General features: G+C 39.7%; 2 protein-coding genes across 3 annotated transcripts; one reads left to right on the top strand and one right to left on the bottom strand.

Moving 5' to 3' along the window:
• Positions 1–1,497: 1,497 nt before the first annotated feature.
• Positions 1,498–3,003, top strand: LOC129102576 (neuropeptide FF receptor 2-like). Its single transcript, XM_054612790.1, has 3 exons — positions 1,498–1,819; positions 1,918–2,017; positions 2,109–3,003. Exons 1-3 carry the CDS (start codon positions 1,498–1,500, stop codon positions 3,001–3,003), a joined length of 1,317 nt encoding a protein of 438 aa, XP_054468765.1.
• A 9,446-nt stretch (positions 3,004–12,449) lies between these two features.
• Positions 12,450–18,319, bottom strand: LOC129102703 (probable global transcription activator SNF2L2). Of its 2 annotated transcripts, none has more exons than XM_054612952.1 (7): positions 18,085–18,319; positions 15,927–16,156; positions 15,039–15,144; positions 13,745–13,846; positions 13,451–13,595; positions 13,131–13,259; positions 12,450–12,772 (listed from the first exon to the last, which is right to left on the bottom strand). In XM_054612952.1, exons 1-7 carry the CDS (start codon positions 18,178–18,180, stop codon positions 12,759–12,761), a joined length of 822 nt encoding a protein of 273 aa, XP_054468927.1. In that variant the 5' UTR covers positions 18,181–18,319; the 3' UTR covers positions 12,450–12,758. The 2 variants fall into 2 exon arrangements, with proteins under 2 accessions (XP_054468927.1, XP_054468928.1); XM_054612953.1 differs by lacking the exon at positions 18,085–18,319 and adding an exon at positions 17,990–18,051.
• Positions 18,320–19,073: the final 754 nt, after the last annotated feature.

Below are 19,073 nucleotides of genomic sequence, written 5' to 3'. Positions count from 1 at the left end.
GCATCCAGACGGAAGAGAGGAATACGACTCAGATACTGTTGCCTGTAAGGTAAGAAGATAAGTTTCTATAGAGTAGAATTATTTGGGAAAGAATTTTTAACCTAAAAAATGAAAGAATGTCACTTTTACCTCCCACTTCCTGGGAAAATGAATCATACATATACTGTACGATCTACTGTTGTTAGTTTACTCTGACGATATTAGGGATGTATGACTGCACATTGATTTAAAAGAAAAAAATACTTTGGTCAGAAAAACTTTTTCCTGAAGTAACAACTGAACAAAATACCAATATTAGGTAAAATAACCTAAAGTAACTAAGAGCGATACAACTGGTTTCTCTGTATCTCAAATTGAATCTCACTTTACAAGGAATTGATTTTTGGTGTATTTATAGAATCGGGCTCCAACATCTTCTTAGTCATCTATGAAATTCTTACAAGAGCAAAGAGTTTCAAGGAAAACAATCATTTCCTCCAAAGCTCTGCTGATAAAAATAGGAACACACTCTGATGTCAATCAGAGTTTGAATTGAATGTGCTTGCTAGACTTAGATGATTATTTTGCTTGTTTGCGTTATGAGTCTTACAGTGGCACAGTCAGTTTTTCTATGACAATTAATTCGAGAAGTTTTTAAGAACATAAGTATATTTCAATAGATTTTTTTTTTATTATTTTATTTTAATTATTATCTTTTAATTATTTATAAAAATATTTTAGATGTTATTAAAAATGTCTTTAAAATACGCAATTAAGTGTGAAAATGAAAATTAGACCGACTGATAAAATTACGTATGTTGTTCGCAAATAAAATGTATTATGATTATTTATTAAAACAGTAATTATTGATTCATAACATAACATCAATGAAATATTCATCACTCGGTCACCCTGGCCTACTTTGTTCTTTGATTTAACAGTCCTCTAGACGCACAGTCGATGTTGAGCTTCAAGAAGTAAATACATCAAACAGAAAACATACGTTGGATAATCATTTATTAAAAGTCATACTTCTGGCATGAGCTTAATCGTGCGTAGGATTTCAGACAGAACGTTTTTCCTAAATCCATCAAGATGTGTAGAATTCGTAGAGACAATAATAACCTAATTTCAGCCCAGACTGCTGGATGGGGATGATTGATGTAACCAATTGGCGAGCCATCAGCCACGCTCTCCCACCGCTCTCAGAACAGATTGGTGATTTTGGTCAGCATGTTGTTATTAGGGAGTGTGAGAGAGCATACACTTGACTGAATCAACCCACCCACAATAACAAAAAAAGGCAAGAATTGGACTATTGATTTCTGGATAGGTTCTATTGTTTTATGTGATTACCAATTGATTTTCTCTTATGGTCTGGGGGAATGCATTCTCACTGGAATGTGTTCCCACAGTAAGTGCATAATGGATATTGGATATTTAACCCAAAAAACAAGCACACAATAGGTTATCCATGTATTAGACCCCTGCCTGTTTCTCTCACAACCAGATATCACCATGACCCAAAATCTCAACACCACTTGGGAGGGCTTGAACCCTCTCAATTCCTCGAGACCGCTTGAAAACCCTCTGACCCACCAGAACATTACCTACGTTGATTTCTACCTCCACAAGCCGTCTGTGGCTGCAGTCTTCACCGTCTCCTACCTGTTCATCTTCCTGGTGTGCATGGTGGGTAACGGGGTGGTGTGCTTCATCGTGCTGCGCAGCAAGAACATGCGAACGGTCACCAACCTGTTCATTCTCAACCTCGCCATCAGTGACCTGCTGGTTGGCATCTTCTGCATGCCCACCACACTGGTGGACAACATCATCACAGGTTTGTTTTTTGTAGTTCAACTTAATTTCTCTTGAATTTTATATATTCGTGATATTCTTCATAGTTTTACCCTTTTTTTTTCTTCTCTTTTTTTGCAGGATGGCCATTTGGTAGCCTAGTGTGTAAGCTAAGCGGTATGGTTCAAGGGATATCCGTGTCAGCATCTGTGTTCACTCTGGTGGCAATAGCTGTTGACAGGTAAGGGGTTCTAATAGCATTGCTGGTTATTATGTGCTTGCAAAATACTTTATTTTCCCTCATGCATTTCCTCCAATCCCCTTTGTGTCAGGTTCCGCTGCATTGTCTACCCTTTCAAGCAGAAGCTGACCATCGCCACCTCTAAGCTAATTATCGTCATCATATGGGTCCTTGCTGTATCCATCATGTGTCCCTCCGGGGTCATGCTCCAGGTCACAAAGGAGCAGAGGGTGCGGATAGTAATTGGCAGCAACAACGACACCCGCCCGTTCTACTGGTGCCGGGAAAATTGGCCCAATCAGGAGATGCGGAAAATCTACACCACTGTCCTGTTTGCCAACATCTACCTCGCTCCCCTCAGCCTTATCGTCATCATGTACGCCCGCATCGGCATCACCCTCTGCAAGACCGCAATTCCTCAGTTGAGGGGCAGCGGAAGCATGTCTGAGGAGGGCGGTGGCAACAACAAACCTAGTGTGGAGGGTCGTCACACAATTTCCAAGAAGAAGAATCGGGTGATAATGATGCTGCTGATTGTGGCTCTGCTCTTCATCTTATCCTGGCTTCCTCTGTGGACGCTGATGATGCTGAGCGACTACGCTAGCCTGACAGAGCACCAGTATCGTGTCATTAACATCTACGTGTATCCCTTAGCCCACTGGTTGGCCTTCTTCAACAGCAGCGTCAACCCCATCATCTATGGGTTCTTCAACGAGAACTTCCGCAGAGGCTTTCAGGCTGCTTTCAAATTCCAGCTGTGCTCGGAGGGCATCAGGCGCCAGAGGAGCTACTCCATTCGGATCCGAGGGAACGCTGTGCTCCCCATCCAGCCTGCTGTCGTCAGTAGACAGAGCTCAGTTGTCAGGTCGGTGTTAGTGGGGAATGGGAAATGCTCATGTCAGGAAGGAGGGAGCCTGGCTGCCAGAAGTCATATCAAAGAGCAGGACCTGATGATGGAAGACCTGGAAAAGGTGTCCCAGATTTAGACAGACTGAAACTCTGCAGCGAATGGACACTTTCAAACGATCTGAGGCTCCTGGAGGATCATGTATAGCATTTCAAAGACAGTGAAAATCAGGCCTTAGACATGATTAACCTCCATGTACAGGCTATCTGTGAAGTGAATGTACTTGCAACGTCTGCAACATTTGTCATCATGAATCATTCTGAATCCATTGTGAATGTTTAGTATGGTGTGTAAAGCAGAGAACAAGATAAACAAATAGCGGTCAAAGGTTTGGTTCAAAAGCTTAGATATTCTAAATAACAAGTTGTGTGGAGTACATCATTGTTATAAATTGTAAGTGCAGCTTCTTTGTATGAAATGCACCAGGCACAGTGGCGCAGTTCGTTTAGGCTTCTATTCAGAAGTGCACATAACAGTAACATTATTCCAACTCCAGAAAGTTTTGAATGTTTCAGGACCGTGATAGGAATAGCACAACCCTCAAGGGTGAAATGGAATGCTGTGTCAGACTCCTCCACTCAAAGAAGTGTTCTCGTGCCTCGAGGCGATAGTCCAAACCGATGGCTGTGACAAGAACTAGCAGTGGAAGAGGATCACAGGCTCATTTGGAAAACCTCCGTGAGCCCTCCTGTTCTTTGCTTCCTCGCGAGGCACAATTAAATTTGAACTTTTAAAACACTGACATGTCAAAGAGACAACAGTTACATTTATTAGCATACTAGCTACTCATACATTAGCATTTATTAGAAGGATTCTGAGAAAAAAAACTTGCAAAGTAGAACTTTATCTGAAAGCAGAGCAGATACGATGATAAGATTGGTACTTAATTATATAAGGTGTTTAAATCACTATTAGAAAACCTTCTGGTCTCAACCAACACTATACGTGTTCTGTACAGTAGCTACAGTGGCTGTGAGCAGGCAACAGGATGATGATGAGTGTTATTTTGTCATTGCCATACCTATTATAAAGGTAATGTCTGTATCAGGAATATACAATATTGTTGTAAAATTGAAGTTATTTTCTGGATAATAGGATTTTGGCCCTCTTTCCACATGCAATTATTTTTCAAATCTCACAGTGATCTTGATTTATTATTAATCAGTGCTGATGCTGATACTGGAGCAGGATAACATGTACAGCTAAGAGTGCATATAATAAATATATATATATATATATGTAACATTATATGATTGTAAAATATAGATTTTCATGGAAATGCTTGTATAAACTCATTATCAGTACAGTACATGGTTTGTTTTTATGCCAAAATCTTAAAGGCATCCTGTGGAGTTTTGGGTCACTAGTGGTGCTATGGAGCATGTAAAAGAAGACTATAAACTAGTAAACATGATTTTTTTCTAAACAAATTTAAAAAATCGTGTTTCCACATGTTTATTAGGCCTTTAATAATTTGACAAATTCTAATGAATGAATAAATGAATAACCTGTTTTTATGTATCACCTTTCATGCATTGAATGTAGCAGAAAGTGCTTTACACATACAAAAACATACACAAGGTGTAAGGAAGAAAATTTGTGTTTCTATTAATCAATGGTATCAATGGTTGCTTTTGGTGGGCCAGTATACAATCCAGAATACTTACAGTCGTCAAGACAGCTAGAAACAAAACATGAACTAGCTTTTCTGCATCTTGCTGGCTCAGTACAGCTCTCACCTTCGCCATATTGCGTAAATGACATAAGGCAGTTTGGTCAAAGAATAAAAATTAACTTTAAAATTGAGGTCAGATTCTAAAATGACAGATGTTCCCACTTGCAGCAGGAAATAATCACGTAATCACGGCCTGCGTGTCGTGCAAAATCAAATCAAACTGTTTACAGGATATTCAACCTTCGCAACAAAATAAGCCCATGAATATGATATATGAGTGAACAGATAATTACAATCCCTCCTCTGCATTGTGGAGGTTGGTTTATGGCTTTTTGCCGGTTACTCTCGTTGTCTTTTTGATTCTTCACAGTTCATTTTGGCGTTTGGGACAATAATGCAATGAAAAACGCATTGACGCCTCCGTGAATGTTCGAAGCTCGCGTTCCCTCTTCGGAGGCTCCCGCTACGGTGCCAAGCGCAAGTTTAAACAAAGCTTTATGGATTCCACTGGCAGCATGCAGATTGATAACAGCAGAGGTCCTAGGATACTGCCTTGGGCAACACCATAGTCCATGTTTGCTGTTTACAACATGATAATGATACATGTAACCCTTGCTCTCTCCAACAACCTGCTGCTAAATAAGTATTATGTCATGAAGTGTGTTATGTTAATGAAGGTGTGAGTCGTGTACTAGTAGTCCCTTTGTTGTACGCTGCTGTGGTACTTGCGCATGCTTCCCTTGATCACTTTGTGTAAGTTAAGAGCCTTCCCCATGTTTCTCCCAACAACTCCAATTCTTTAAACAGAAACACATTTTGTCAAATTCAACAGGTAATGAAAGGACTCTTAATGAGACTATTAAGAGCAGCCACATAACCAGCCTCAGGGATAGAACAAAAAGGAGAATAGCTCACTGATAGAGCCATGATGTGTACACAGTGTAATCAATACTGGATCTATATTTTTCCGAATATTTTGATTATATTGGTTGTGCGTTTATTTTTGGTTCTTAGCTTATCTCCACATAGATTGCACTGAACAGGCTTTTTCTTATCACCACAAGAAGGATGTAAGGAAATATGAAAATTGATTCTAAGAAGATAGAACTGAACATGGATGAATGCAACCACACGTATGAACCTGTCTATCTTCAAACCATGAATAAATATTTATAATAATTAAAATAGATGTCCCCCCCCCACACACACACACACACACTTTAGGCTTATTGCTACTTGTTTGCAAAATGGAAACAGACATTTTCTGACAGTTTGCTAATGAAAAATAAAAATGAGCAGTTCCAAGACAGAATGTTGTTGCTGTTGATTACTATTATCACATCGCAGTAGTAAGGCTACAGAGAACGAGTGATGGTTATGTGAGAGAAAAAGTGATCTGTTGCATTTTTGCCTCAATTGAGGTTGTCTTCATTACTAAAACATGACTTTGGAATTGGTTTAAAATTGATTTAGCAATGAAGAGCCTACTGTAAAGTCTTTCTTTTCTCAATTTCCCAGGGGTTTACTCTTATTGTTTAGTCTCCTCCGTCTCGAATGGTAATGCATCCTGTATTCTATATTTCTTATAGTCAACAAATCCTGTGAAATGACCAAAGCCAACCACCTTTTTCATTTTTTTTAAGTAATGTCCTAAAACAGCTGTTGCGACAGTATATAGGAAATGTGCTACCATAGTATGTACCACATTCACCTGGGACTGTGCCTGCTGATTGGGCTTCAAACATATTAAATGTAAGATATGTGTGACCTTTTCCTACATAACTTTTATTCATTTCAGTTGCAACTTAAGATGATAAGCCTGAGTGAACTATGCTATACTGCTTTATAGAAATATTTCTAAGTAAAGGAGTATGTTGTCAAAACCCGGCTCAAGGCTGGATGAAGGAGGTGAGACCACCCCTGAGATATGTTTAATTCTACATACTTTAAAGTGATATTATCATAAAGGCAAACTAAATACAATAAAACTAAACAGGGTGGAAGCCAGGTGAGTTGAATCTCCCTGATGAACCAACTCCGCCCACCAGACTCCTGGAAGGAGAGGCCTGCTCACAGAAGGTTGTTGCAAGCAAGATTTGTTTAGCTGGCCTTTATCGTGTTTTTTGCAGCCACAGTGCACCCATAAAAGTAAAAATCTGATACAGACAAGACCAATATATACCTGCCCTACAGCTGAGTTAACTAGACTTTAATGATGAGGAGTAACACGGGATCAGAGACAGAAGAGAAGTTTAATGAAGAGTGTCCTCTGGGGGTTAAGTGGTCTCCTCTACCAGCTACCCTGAAATCTTGGGACAGATGGACAGCTGTCCCAAGAGAGGAGAGGAGACAGGTTACCTTGAAGTGAACATAGTTGCGTTGAGGATGATGATCAACGCTGGTAATACAAATCTACCTTGACTACTTGTTCAAAGATAGATAGACACAGAGATGCACACACACGCACTCATTCACACAAACAACATGATCTCCTGGCAGAGAGATCTCCTGGTAGAGCTAATGATAATGTTTCTTTTTTAAGAGACGGACTGTATTTCACATCCTTGTGTAATGTTACAGGGTATATAAATTAGCATTATACACAGTTAAACTGCTTTGAAACAGTGTCAGGGCTTAGCTTTGAGACAGGGATATATAATTCTCATTTAATTTATACATTTTTGACTTAACAATAATAATAAATATATTTTTAGTATACAGAAGTAAGTATTACTGCAAACATCAGGTTACTCTGCTGATGAGAGGATGTCAGATGTTATGAGTGCTTGACCAAAACCAATCCAAAACCAGTGCAATATTTAAGTGTCATTTTATCTAATTTAGTTTATTCTCATCGTCACGTAGTTTTATCGTATCTTATCTAATGTTACCTCCTGGCATGTCATGTCTGGCCATCTCATATTATTTAATCTCATTATATGCACGTATAGAAACACCAGGGAAGTTAGTTGGTTCACTTGACACGGCATGACTCCAAAAAGAACAAAAATCCCAGTTTCAGCAGCACACCTCAAACAACTGCCCTGGATCAATAGCACCTACCATTCAAAAAGTTGGCATCACATACGACAGAATATATTGTCTCCAACAAGATCAGCTGTCACCAAGATCACAAAGTTCACTATATGTAGTCAGTGAAGCAGAAAACAGTCACACCGGCAGAGGAAATACAATTATTGAATTATTGACTTTTACATTCTGGTCATTATTCCTCAAGCTGCTGAATCCAATAATGTTGTACTCTTCTCTTAATACTGTAGTTATGTCAAACAAATTGTATCTGTACTGTGACATAATACAGCTGAAAATATTTAATATATAATCCAACTTGCCAGCACTGACAGTCTGGGTTAGTGACTTAGAAACTTGGTGTTCAATAGTTCAGTCTCCTACGTCAGAGACATCTATTTTTTTTTACTTCAATAGCTAGCAGTCATCCTCAGGGAAGGACTATTTGAAAAACGCAAAATAAATGTACCGTGTTATACAAATGATGAGAAATTCAAAATGACCCACCTTGTCTGGCAAATGAAGCATTACATAGAAAATCAATGTTGGAGTTGACAATTTTTCAACCAAGACTCCACAGTGAAACAGCAATCAGGTAAAATGTGATCAACTGATAATAAAGGTGATTAGCGAAAGGCCACCATAAACTATCTATTAAATCCGTGTCCTAAGGGTATAGAGAAAATGGATTGTCTTCTCAACAGATTAAATTCACCTTCTGGGCGCACTAATCTCCAAAAGCCATTAGTGCGTCCACCTACAGCAAAATCTCTATCCTTTGCTCCTCCATTAGGTTTACGTGTCATTTTATGTGCGATTTTCATCAAGAAGACATACGTGCCACTTTGTTTCCCAGAGCTGTTTACTGTAAGAGCTCACGCCTTTTAGCGGCCCCACACTTAGCACTTTGTTAATCTCTAAACATCTGTGAGGAGCTTTTTACTTCTGACACTCTACATTTCATTTAATGTTGAGGAGCATATCTCAATACTGGTAATTGATTCATTTAGTTATTTTATTCTACCAGAGGAACACCTTGACACTAACACTTTGTGTTCGATCTGTAACATTGGGGCGTGCCAGTTTTAGACCCACCCATCCACCCCGACCACCATATATGTTTATGAGTATAACTCCACAAACTTTCCAGATGGAACTTGCGACTGCAGAAGAATCCCTGCTTTACTATCACTGGTCTAAAGTATGTAGAACAACAAAGGGAAAGGAAATACATTTTAAGTTTACCAAACTGAGGTCTTGTCTTTCTCTATGGTGAACCCTTGAGTCTTTGCAAAGATAAGCCTCTCACCCCTACTAACTGATGCCCTCCGTTGTCTCTGCATTCTGATATTTGACTGAATTTTATCTTCGGACAGTAAACATATTTTAAACCCAATTCACAACTGAATCAACGAAGGTTTGGAGCTCCAGTAAGTGATATTTTATAACAACTCCCTGGAGAGAATTTGCATTAACAGATAATCCCACAGAGAATCAGCTCAGGCTGTGGTTAAATCCAAACGTGTCTCTCGTTAATGTAAAACTGTTGGAAGCTTTTATCTAACATACTCACAAAAGCTCTTTGTATGCTACATTAACAGTGTGAGACAGTGGAGAATCAAAGTGAACAGGCAGCCGGTATGGAGTTGAATATCTTGCAGGGAGAAGAGATCCATATTCTTTTCTCAGGAGCTTGCTGACCAAACCAGGCTTCAGTTTGAACTCAATAATGACAAAGCACAAACAGGATTTTAGAAAGTTTGCAAATTTATTTAAAAGAAAACATCTTAAACATAATTACCATCAAGTATTCAGACCCTTTGCTGAGAAACTTGGTCATTTAGCTCAGGTGCCTTTCAATTCTCTTGATCATCTTTGAGGTTTTTTTTCAACACCTTGATTGGAGTTCACCTGTCATCAATCCAACTGATTGGACATGATTGGGAAAGGCACACACCTGTCTATATAAGGTCTCACAGCTAAAGGAAATACCCGCAAAGCTCAGAGACAAGATTGTGTTGAGGCACAGTTTAGGGGAAGGCTATAAAGAAAATTCTGCAAGAGCACAGTGGCCTCAATGATCCTTTAATGGCAGAAGTTCGGAACAACCAGGTTTCTTCTTAGCACCGACCCACTGCTGAGCCAAACTGACCTCAGACTGGGCTGGAGGTTCACCTTCCAAAAGGACAATGGTTCTAAGCACACATCCAAGACAACTAAGGCTCAGGGTTAACTCTGTGTCCTTGTGTGGCTCAGCCAGATCTCGGCCTTGAACCCAATCAAAGAGCTCCGGAGAGAACTGGAAAAAGGCTGATCACTGACTACCCCCATCCAGCTTGAAAGTCTGCAGAGAATGGCAGAAAATCCCCAAATCCAGGTGTTTAAAGCTTGTGGTATCACACCCAAGAAAACTCAAATCTGCAATTGCTGTCAATGGCGCTTCAAGTACTGAGTTAATTGACCGTATACTTATGTCAATGTGATATTTCAATATTTCTTTATAATAAATTTGCAACAATAAAAAAATCTAATCCTTTTCTGCTGTCATTAAATGCCGTTTACTGTACATTGATGAGTGGGGCCGTTCATTTAAATGAATTTATCATAAGGCTGCAAAATGTGGAAAGTGAAGGTTTCTGAATGCAATGTATACAACACAACAGTAGTCACTAATTGTTGTGAACTGACAAAGATCAGGTTGAACTGTTCCCTAACAACCAGACATCGTGATGGCATCAGAAGTTATTGTCACTTATTGCAAGTTACAGCGTGTGAAAAGGAGATGGCGTCCATGTTACCAATATGTAATTTAACAGTTCATCACTTTTGGTTTAGATCGGTGCCTTGTAGCCTCTCTGACCTAGACTGAAAGCCTTCAAGTGGTGGGTGGCTGGCCCTTGTGTTATATGACATAAAAGGCAGTTATGAAAGAGATGATCATCAAATGCAATTACCGATTGAGTGCATGAGCACACGTGGCAAGGGTTCTTGAAGCGTGTGCAATTAATGGATGCTCATGTCTCTCATGGACATGCATGTCTTTGTCAGGATTTTTTGTGGCAATACCAGCAAGCCATTAAAAAACTGGAAATACTTTATCGACACCGTAACAGGAAAACATAAGGGGACTTACACATTTCTTGATTTTGTGCCTCTGTCTCCTTGCTCTTCTGCCGTGTGATCTAGAAATTGATCTCGGTGCTGAAACTTGAAGGACCTCCCACTTTAAAAATGTATCTCTAGTATTGAGGAGCTATAAGCTAGGATCAGCGGGGTATCCTTTTGCGAAAGTACTTTCAGCACATTTGACATATAAAGAGGCATGACACACAGCTGGAATAATCTGAAACCATGGCGTAACTCTAATGTAACTGTTCCTTTGCATTCACAAATCATAGTTATTTAAGACGCTCACAATTTATGCCCTTCACAGTTTGTGTAGTTCCTTGTAAGGCACTTTTCTAACCGAATACCTTTCCGAAGACATTTCCCCTTGATATAAGACCGACTTATTGAAAAAACATATGTACATTACATTACATTACATTACAGTCATTTAGCAGACGCTTTTATCCAAAGCGACTTACAGGAAGTGTATTCAACATAGGTATTCAAGAGAACTACTAGTCACCAGAAGTCATAAGTGCATCTCCTTTCTTAAACAAGCATCTTAAAGCATAAGCCAGAGCAAAAGTATAGTGCAGAGGCAAATTACTACGAAAACAATAATTGCAACAGACTAATACGAATATAATAAGTGCTACAAACTACTACGAATAGGATAAGTGCAGTAAACGAATACGAATTCAATAAGTGCAGCGAACTGATACGAATACAATACGTGCAACAACTAATACGAATGCAATAAGTGCTACGAGGAAGGCTCAGGGTAGTACTTCTTGTACATATATGACATCTGTACATTCTTGACACATATTATGCTCATCTGACAGAGATCATGAAATATAGCGAGATGACAAAACAATGGACAGCTGATGAGTGCCTTAATTCATATTCAATTGATGTTATTTTTAAATGACACAGTTGCCTTGACTCCTCTCTCCTTGCCTCCTCCGCTTGCTTCTCCCATGGCCGTTACTGAGGATGAGCAGGATTAGGAAATGAGAAAGGCCCCAGGTCATAAAGTGGTGGTTGTAAAAAATACAAATTAGGTTTTGTATCCTTCTATTTAGTAATTTTTTGGAGCATTATTTTACTGAAAAAATAGTTTGGAGTTACAGATCAGAATTTGGTGCTAAAAACATGTCATATTCTAATCAATTACTGTATTTAACATAGAGGGCATAAAGTAAAGAAATGCTGAAAATAAATGGGTCTAGACATAAATAAAAAGGGACAGTTTTTCATGTGCTTACAGAAAACATGTGGCAAACAGACACAATTAAACAGTTCTATTGCACCACCTATTGGCACAACGTCAAAAATACACATCACATACACAACTTAATGCTGACTGATATATTTCAACCTGCCTTAATGGTCGAGGTTAAGTTATTATCCTCTGAGGACTACTTCCCTGTTCTGGGTGTACTTCATGACAACTATGAGTAGTACAATAGTGACTCCTACTGCTACTACTTATACTGATAATAATGATAATAATCACCAACCATGGGGACTTTTGGTAAAATTTATTTTGCAAGTGTTTAAGTGATACATGTTTCCAGGGATTGTCCTAACAATGATGTCTTCCTACCCCCACCCCCCACCCTCACCCCCCAACAACCAAGAGAGTAAATGAAAAGAAATGTATTTAATTTTTTTCATAAATTTTCACACAAACTGTACAATATGTGGATATACTGAAGCACAAGGGATACAAATGTTCAACTGGCGTACCCTTGATTAGACCCAAACTTATTCCTTCAAGAATCAGAAAAACAGACACAAAAGTATAATTACTAGTATTTTGTCATGTCTTCCACTATGGTGTTTATCAAAGATGTATCATCTCTAAAAATCACATTCAGAGATTTCAGAGACAGTGCTCGTTTGTTCTCCACCTTTTTAAAAACGCCTTCCCGTATGCTTCAATTGTCAAGAACACGTCAACATTGTCATCTGCGGGTGCTTCTCTGGAGGAGCCAGCTTCAGGAGAGAGTTACGTATCATGATCCAAGACCTATGAAGGCATTTCATACAATCAAATATATTGGTTAAAAAACAGTCAGAGAAAACTGGTGTTTTACATAATATTTTTGCAGACGAAACCACAGAGACTAAGGCAGATAAAAAGGGAAGTAATAATAAAAGACCAGCTAAATGAAAAAGAACAGCACTATGTGCAGCAAGAAGCTTTTTGAGTGGCATGAGTCATCTAAAAGAAAAACGTATTGTTCCATAAGTGGCCCTCTTTGAGTGGTCCTTCTTGTCTTGTTTTCCTTTTGTTTTGCTTTGAAAGTGAAGAAACGAATGTGGTAGAGAATGAACAAGAATACAAAAAAATAAATAAAATAAAACAGAGGGCCTTTGGGTTCAACCTTCATCTTTTGTGGTGTTGTCCTCTAGATCCTCATCACTGTCTAAATCACTGTTGAGCCTCTTGGCCATGGTATGTCTGCTTCTTCCCTCCTTATTCCCCTTTTTTAGCTGGACTGGTAATGGTTTCACTGGTTACAAAAACAGAGAGTATGATAAGTGTTTTTTCAATTGCTATAATTCAAAAGTCAAGTTTTTAGACCAACCAGCAAACAATCATTTTAAAGATGATAAAGTTCTCGTCTTATTTTTGCTTCCATTTGGTCACTTGTAAAATAAAAACACTACCCCTCCTGATGTTTGTGTTTTTTTAAACCCTCACCTGCTGATGGAACAAATTGGTCTTCAGCTCCGCCTCCATTATCGCTGTGACTGGCGCCAACCGTCTCTTTCTGTTCCTCGTCTGTGACAATTCGCTGTCTTGCGCTCTCGAAAACAGACTTAATGACAATTGAATCCTCATAGATCTGCAGCAGTAAACAAAGACACACATACAGAGCTCAGGTTGTTCTTCAGAACATCAAGATACAAACCCATTTACAACTACAATTATACACAATGGAGACTAAAATAAAAAAAGGAAAGGATGAATATGAAAGATTTCCTTAAGGCTCACCTGAGATCCCTCCAGGTTATAGGTCTGAGCATTGTGACAGAGGAGGAAGATATCTTTCTCCAAATCCCCAACACTTCTGTACTTGTGATTACGCACACGTTCCTGTAGAGCAGAGGGTGATTATCAAAACTTCAGCATGACGACTGCAACAAATGATCAGCTATGAAACAAGCATTTAATAAGTAGCAGTCCAAACATATGATAAATTATTTCTTGCTGAGAGTTCAATAAGAAGACCATTTTTTAATATTCCTTTAACCTTTTAACTATCAAGTCAAGTCTCAAATAGCTTAGAGCTGTCCACAAAGTCGAAAGCACCCTTTAAAGGGTAACTTTGGTAACTGAGATCCTATTTTGAGAACGCTTTTGTGTCTACAATTTGTTTTAAATTGGTCCAGTATTGAGCGAGAACGCTGCAGAAGGCAGCCGCTGAACAGGCTACAATGTAATCGCTCAGTGCAATCCCGCACCTTCAATCTACGCCAACTATAAGGGCTTGTTTTTGCTAGAGACAGGCTCAAATTGTTATTATATATATATAGAGAGAAATAAAGTGTTTTTCTTTACCTTTCTCTTGATCGGGTCTGTTTCTTATTGTGTCATGTGACTTTCTGGCGGACGACAACGGTGTACATATGAGTGAGAGTTGCATGAGGAGTGCCAGTGTTGGAGCACTGAGAGTGTAGCGGGTAGTATTATCTGAATTTATATACATTTTACATTCGGCAGACTTTGACAACGTGGATGCAAAGCGTGATTTGCGAGCGAGACTTGGTTATGGACACAAAAGACTTCCTCTAGATCTACCACGAGGTTGATATTTGTTGATGGAGTGTACCAGATTAATTGCCATGACAAATACAGTTTAACTCAAAATACGGTGTTTATATTGAAAGGTGCAGTGTGTAGGATTTGGCGACATCTAATGGTGAAATTGCAGATTGCAACGAACTGAAACTTCTCTCCATACCTAGCATGTATGAGATTATAGTGGCCCCCTCAAAAAACGCAAATTGCCCTTGAGCCAGTGTTTTGTATGTTTAAACTGGATTTATTATTAATTTTCGGGTAATTATCTACTAAAGAAAACATAGTTAATAATATTATATTCAATTTCTGCCAATAGATCCCACTTAATACTACACACTGTTCCATTTAAACTCAAAAGATACTTATTTTTAAAATCCAAAGTGGGTTATTCAAAGTTTTCTCTCCATTTATTTCAGTTTCTCTCAGCAGATAAGATAACGGTGATATCCATCTGTGAGTTCTGAGGGTGTTCAGTGACACCTACCTTGATCCTTCTGAAGTCGACAGGCTTTCGGATCAGCTCGTAGTACTCCGGTACCTCCTTCTTAGAGGGAAGCTGCACAAAGCCTTTGCTGATCTGTCGACCCAACCTGGAAGCACAATGTGATAGATCACGAAATCTCATTTCATTATGAAACTGCTTGATCAACATGTAAGAATATGATTGACATTCATGGAATAAGCATGCTGAGGTTAGCATTTAGCTTAAAGTAGCAGTGTGCCCTAAAGGGGACATACACTTGTATGTTGGGTTTTTAACCAGAGCATGTTTACATGCATTAATGTTCAAACAACATTTTTTTTCTCAAACTGTCCATCTGAATATACCTGTTCAACCTGCAACTGTGTTTTAGTGCATCTCTCTTTAAGCCCCCCTCTAGAAAAAGCAAAGTCTGCTCCGATTGGCTTGCGTGAAAAGTAGTGTGCACCTGGTAGTTCTCAAGCCGTGGGTGAAGATACATACTGCATACTGCATGTGACACAGGAAGGGGAGCCACATCTGAATGGTTTGTTGAGTCACATGTTTTCTGATCTTGACAGACCACAAAGAACTGAAAGGGTCGTCTTGATGATATTGTACATACCATGATATTTCCCCTTTTAAGTGCAGCCATACAGAGCTGTTAACATAATGATGCACTCTTATATTCCATATAATTCGAACTTTATAATTAACTTGCTTTATGGAATTTAATGGCTTGAAAAATGAATATAAGCATGAAAGTGATTTGGGTTGATTTCATGTCCACATAATGAAATAAAAATCTGAGTTTTTGCTGTCATAGATTCTAACTCAGCTAGTTCATGCATTTGGACCGACAATGAGTGTCGTTGCATCACGGTGTCATGACAAACAATTGAGCGCCCTCACCCGTCCTTGTAGTTGATAACCATATCTACCAGCGTGCTCAGTTTTCTGGTGAGCTCAGGTGGGTTTGGAGGCAGTTTCTCAGCGGGCGGGCGTCCTCGCTTCCTTTTGACCTTTTCGCCAGTCTCCTGGCCGGCCTGCAGCTCTTTCTCGGCATGATGATCACTTTTACGCTTCTTCAGACTGATGTCCTCTTCCATCTCCTCCAGGGAACCGTTCTCTCCGGCCTCAGGCTGCAGGAAGAGGAAGCAAGCGACATCAAACAAACTCCAACAGGCGGTGGAGTGAGGCGAATGAGATATTGTGATATGAAAATATGTAAACTGTATATTTCATACACACAGAGCCTGTCACAAGCTTCCTGTGTTGTTCAGTTTATACTTCAGCATTACAAGAAAAACTGGGAAATGGAAGGAAAGGAGAGCTGTGACCGATTTCCATTCATCTGAACTCTTCCTCGTGTCACAGTTGGGATGTTCGGAAACTGCTACAAACAGCAGGGCTCCATGTTTCAAACATTTATTAACCACTGACACCAAAACATGAAACACTTCAGAGAGCAATCTATAGAATCCAGGTCTAAAGCCCATCAGATCCAACGCTTACAATCTCCAGCTAATTAGCAGTACTGGCTGGCGTTTAAGCTTTCCAGAACTATAGAGAGTGTTTTTCTATTCAAATGAGAGAGTGTTTATTTATTTATCACAATAACATATGAATTTGCATGGACCGGAGCGACTCAACCGCTGTGCTGTCGCTGCAAATTTAGGACAGATTATTTCATCTGGAGGCTTTGATGTCAGATGATTATCGAGGGGAAGGCAGCATTTTTTTTTTTTTTTTTTTTTTTTTTTTAAATGCACAATGATTGTGAACACACTGGAAGAAGCCATGTTATACCAAAGCGCAGAACCTTAAAAAATGCGTATAATGCACTAAATAATAACCCTAATTTCCTGTTTTTGCACCAAGATGAGATGTGGTGTTTGAGGCAGGAGGCAGGGTGCCCGCCTGCTGCATTCTGAGTTATTTTAAACCATTTCCAGGCTCCTTTTTCCAATAACTGCTGCAACCACTGTATTTTCCACAAAGGCAATTAGAGGGCCAGAAACATGAGTATGCATGCAGCAAGAGCAGCTCTAACAGCAGCAGCAGCCCGGCTGGAGAGGAGAGGGAGGAAATTGAGAAAAGCATGCCATCCAATCCGAACATATTATTGATGCATCAATCACACAGGCTCACACAGTACACACACCGCCAGCATTTCAAAATCATACAATACAGCATGCACTTTTTTACAAATATGTATTTCTCAAGGACAAAGATGAAAGCATGCTGGAATATGGGATTTTGACACACATTGATCACAGGAACAGGAACAACACCATGCAGAATTATGATTATTATCCAAGCTTAAAAAAAAATAGAACTGATGGTGACAAAAAAATAAAGAAGGAAACAACAACAACAACAACAACAACAACAACAACAACAACAACAACAAAAAAATAAAAAATAAATAAGCATGCCAGCACATCCGAACCCCCAAAAAAAAAAAAAAAAAAAAAAATACATGGCAGAGAATTGAGTTAGAGGAGACAAACAACACTACAGAGGTAACAATAGAGATCCGCGTTCATCATCGCTCGGCTGAAACGAGGGCTTTAAAAGCCCCGCTGCTCTCTCTAAGGGGCTGCCATGGTTCCAGCGGAATACTGGAGGGATGGAGGGTGATCCTCGACGATGTACAAGCACAGCTGAGAGCTGCCTGGCTGACTGTACATGTGTGTGTGTGTGTGTGTGTGTGTGTGTGTGTGTGTGTGTGTGTGTGTGTGTGTGTGTGCATGTGATGCTCCATGCCTGTGCTATATCCTAACAAGCCTGCCTCTTTCCTGACTAATCTGGCAAAGATTCTCTCTCATCTGTTACAACACACACCACACACACACACACACACACACACACACACACACACACACACACTCTCTCTCCCCCCCTTGCTCTCACTCACATTTCCCCAACACACACACATTTGCAAACACACACACACACACACACACACACACATTGTATCCATCTCTTGCTTCCTCTCTTCCCATGCGATATGTAGCCCTGGCTGGATCCTGAGTGTGAGGAGAAAGACATGGAGGAGGATATTTACCTGACTGCAATCTGCAGGCTGGATATCGGGATCGGCTGCAGCTGTGGGGGAGAGAATTAGCAAGCCAGCATAGCGGCGAGCTGCTAGTCTCTTCATCAGCTGATCACTCAGAAGCAGAGCCCAGAAGGGGGAGAATAAAAGCGCTATGTTTTCATACACAAATCAATGGGCTGGGGGAAATAGAAATGCCATACCCCATCTCCTGTCTGCAGCTCTCCGGAGTCTTTTTCCTGACTCTGGAAGGCCCCGAGCTTGTCTCCCTCTGCATGTTTTTAATATCGACTGCTGCCAGACACGAGTTATTTCTTTATTTATTTATTTTTTAAATCTTCCCACCCTGCTGTAAAAGTTATCGAGTCCATTTTTATTTATTTATTTATATATATTTTTTTGTATCTTACATTGCATTTCAAAGGGAAAGTGGTGTCAAATATCCTGCTGCAGAGAATCTTAAAAAAAAAAAAAAAAAAAAAAACCCATGAGTCCAGCCTGCAGCATCACAGGACAGTTCATACAGTTTGGACACGTTGCATGCGCGTAATCACCACGAGGGACTTGGGGTCACTTCCCCCTCCCACGCCCACACATTATATTTATTTGTAATGACCAGACACGTCATCAGATCCACCAAAAGTAGTCACTAAGTCAGTTTCCTTTGATGAACTGGGTCTGCAGGCTAGTTGAGAGGTGTCACTAAACTGTGTGGTGGCTCAGAAACATGCATGTGCGCATTTTCTGTGGACATCCAACATGTGGCTGAAGGAGAAAAACTGTTTTTACATAACCAGCTCTTAAATAGACTTTGTGCCAGATGTGTGCGCATCTGGATACAAACAGACTGACCAGTGAGGCAAGTGGTCATCACTTCAAACTGTCCAGGTTCTAAAAGTTCTAAAAAGTTCTAAAAATATAATATATATATATATATATCCCTACCCATATTTGGAACCTCAAATGTCTCTCCCTTGTTTGTGTTCAGCCGCAGAATT

The sequence above is a fragment of the Anoplopoma fimbria genome, chromosome 14 (genome assembly GCF_027596085.1).
Source record: "Anoplopoma fimbria isolate UVic2021 breed Golden Eagle Sablefish chromosome 14, Afim_UVic_2022, whole genome shotgun sequence".
Classification (NCBI taxonomy): domain Eukaryota; kingdom Metazoa; phylum Chordata; class Actinopteri; order Perciformes; family Anoplopomatidae; genus Anoplopoma; species Anoplopoma fimbria.
The sequence above is the reverse complement of the archived record's forward strand: the minus strand, read 5'-3'. Positions and strand labels throughout refer to the sequence as shown.

What these genes read in the sequence shown, in the direction of transcription:
- LOC129102576 (XM_054612790.1), top strand. Translation starts at nt 1,498, where the DNA reads ATGACCCAAAATCTCAACACCACTTGGGAGGGCTTGAACCCTCTCAAT. An exon ending in GGTGGACAACATCATCACAG is followed by an intron (nt 1,820 to 1,917) that starts GTTTGTTTTTTG and finishes CTTTTTTTGCAG; the next exon opens with GATGGCCATTTGGTAGCCTA. An exon ending in GTGGCAATAGCTGTTGACAG is followed by an intron (nt 2,018 to 2,108) that starts GTAAGGGGTTCT and finishes CCTTTGTGTCAG; the next exon opens with GTTCCGCTGCATTGTCTACC.
- LOC129102703 (XM_054612952.1), bottom strand. Translation starts at nt 18,180, where the DNA reads ATGAAGAGACTAGCAGCTCGCCGCTATGCTGGCTTGCTAATTCTCTCC. An exon ending in GTTATCAACTACAAGGACGG is followed by an intron (nt 15,145 to 15,926) that starts GTGAGGGCGCTC and finishes TTGTGCTTCCAG; the next exon opens with GTTGGGTCGACAGATCAGCA. An exon ending in ATAACCTGGAGGGATCTCAG is followed by an intron (nt 13,596 to 13,744) that starts GTGAGCCTTAAG and finishes TTACTGCTGCAG; the next exon opens with ATCTATGAGGATTCAATTGT.